Raw genomic sequence first — 1,476 nt, 5'->3', positions numbered from 1 at the left:
ACGTCCCGCTTTTCTGCTAAAAGCATTCTTCAAAGCAGCTTCTAGGAATACGTGAGGTTAAATTTGACTCGGATGGCATCATCAGCAAGCGCTAAGCAACTAATAACCCGGGAATCTTGGGGAGATGTCGGTAAAGTCACAATCAAAAATGGTCCCTGGCCAAGCCAGCCCATTCTGCGACCCCTCCCCCTCTCTGCGGCAGGAACTCAGACTCCCAGGCGCGGGGCTCTACTGCAGCAGCACAGCCCACGCATACTGAACTAAGAGACTCACGCAGACCACGCCAGCCATGCCACGAGGTTTTATTTTCATTAATCATACAAATAATTTTCTATAATACCCCAGGGCAAACCGGAAAATTTGGCAGTCTGATTGGGAGGTCCCCTCGGAGACCCACAGGCCGGTGGCATCGGCACGGAGTGCCCGGGTTCACAGTGCAGCTTGTCGCTCGTGTCCATCTTGCAGGTGGCTCTTCCTCCACCACCACGACTGAGGTCGCGAAGATGACGAGGGGTGGGGAGTCCTCTAGGATCTTAGGAAATTTCACTCCGCTTCTCCTGCTCAATGGCTGTGGAGGGCAGGCAGCGGGCATCTGGGGTTGAGGACACCTTGCAACGTCGCCCCCTCCACCCTCCCAGGGCGCTTACAAGCCTGGTGTGGTGTGGGCAAGGGACCCACGAGGTCTGGGGATTAAGAGAGGTCTGGGGTTGGGGAGAGATCAGGCGCTTTGTGCAACGGAAAGGAAGGCTGGGGCCGCCCAAATCCGGGGCACTGGACCAGTGGGACGGGGGACTGGGTTCTTCTCAAGGGCGGGGCAGGGTGGGGGTCCGCAGACCCGGAGGCGGGGGCGCACTCACTCTCTTTGGTCGGCAGGGTATTCTTCTCCTGCGTCTCCGTCTTCTTCAGCTTGGCCTTATCGAAGCTGGCGATTTCCCCCATGTCCGGCTTGTCTGCCATTTTCTTAAACAATCCTAGCGGGCAAACGGAGGCGGTTGGCCTGGGGCGGGGGTTCCCCTCCGCGCTCTCCGCCGACGCCCCGCGACGTGGCACTCCAGCCCGGGCGGTCCCAGCAGCCCCAAGGCCAAGGATCTGGGCGCGTCCCGCACCCCCCTCCGAAGCCCCAGGGCGTGGTCCGCCCGCCCGGGCGTCCCGTCGGGGAAGAAAGCCTGTTGCCGCAGCGGGCGCGCTAGCCGGATGCACCCTCTCGGACCCCACCCAGATGGGGCCCCCGCCCCCGCGCTCACCGTGGAGTTTCGCTCCGAGCCCGGGGTCCTGGTGCTCCCACTCGCGTCGCTGCAGCGAGACAAAAGAGCGGCGCCCGCCCCTCGCCTTATATACGCCGCGCCCTGTCCCGCCCCTCGCCCGCCGCAGCGGGGGCGGCCCCAGCCAGGCCCACAGGCAGGCAGCAAGCACCGTGCCCGGCTGTCCCTGCTGCCCGGGGCCCTGCAGGGGCCGCCTGTGCCTGCCCGGACACGC

At 63.8% G+C, this 1,476-nt stretch overlaps 1 protein-coding gene across 1 annotated transcript; it reads right to left on the bottom strand.

The window, feature by feature from the left end:
* Positions 1–286: 286 nt before the first annotated feature.
* TMSB10 (thymosin beta 10) lies at positions 287–1,347 on the bottom strand. The gene is made up of 3 exons (XM_004691588.2): positions 1,245–1,347; positions 858–971; positions 287–568 (listed from the first exon to the last, which is right to left on the bottom strand). Exons 2-3 carry the CDS (start codon positions 955–957, stop codon positions 534–536), a joined length of 135 nt encoding a protein of 44 aa, XP_004691645.1. The 5' UTR covers positions 958–971; positions 1,245–1,347; the 3' UTR covers positions 287–533.
* Between the last annotated feature and the right edge of the window lie 129 nt (positions 1,348–1,476).

Source organism: Condylura cristata, unplaced genomic scaffold (assembly GCF_000260355.1).
Source record: "Condylura cristata isolate star-nosed mole 26May11 unplaced genomic scaffold, ConCri1.0 scaffold00031, whole genome shotgun sequence".
Lineage (NCBI taxonomy): Eukaryota > Metazoa > Chordata > Mammalia > Eulipotyphla > Talpidae > Condylura > Condylura cristata.
This window is presented reverse-complemented; position numbering and strand designations above follow the sequence as displayed.

Bases quoted from the DNA above. Each gene is read 5' to 3' on its own strand.
- TMSB10 (XM_004691588.2), bottom strand. From the start codon at position 957: ATGGCAGACAAGCCGGACATGGGGGAAATCGCCAGCTTCGATAAGGCC. The intron at 569-857 runs GTGAGTGCGCCC...TGCCCTCCACAG, and splicing joins TACCCTGCCGACCAAAGAGA to CCATTGAGCAGGAGAAGCGG.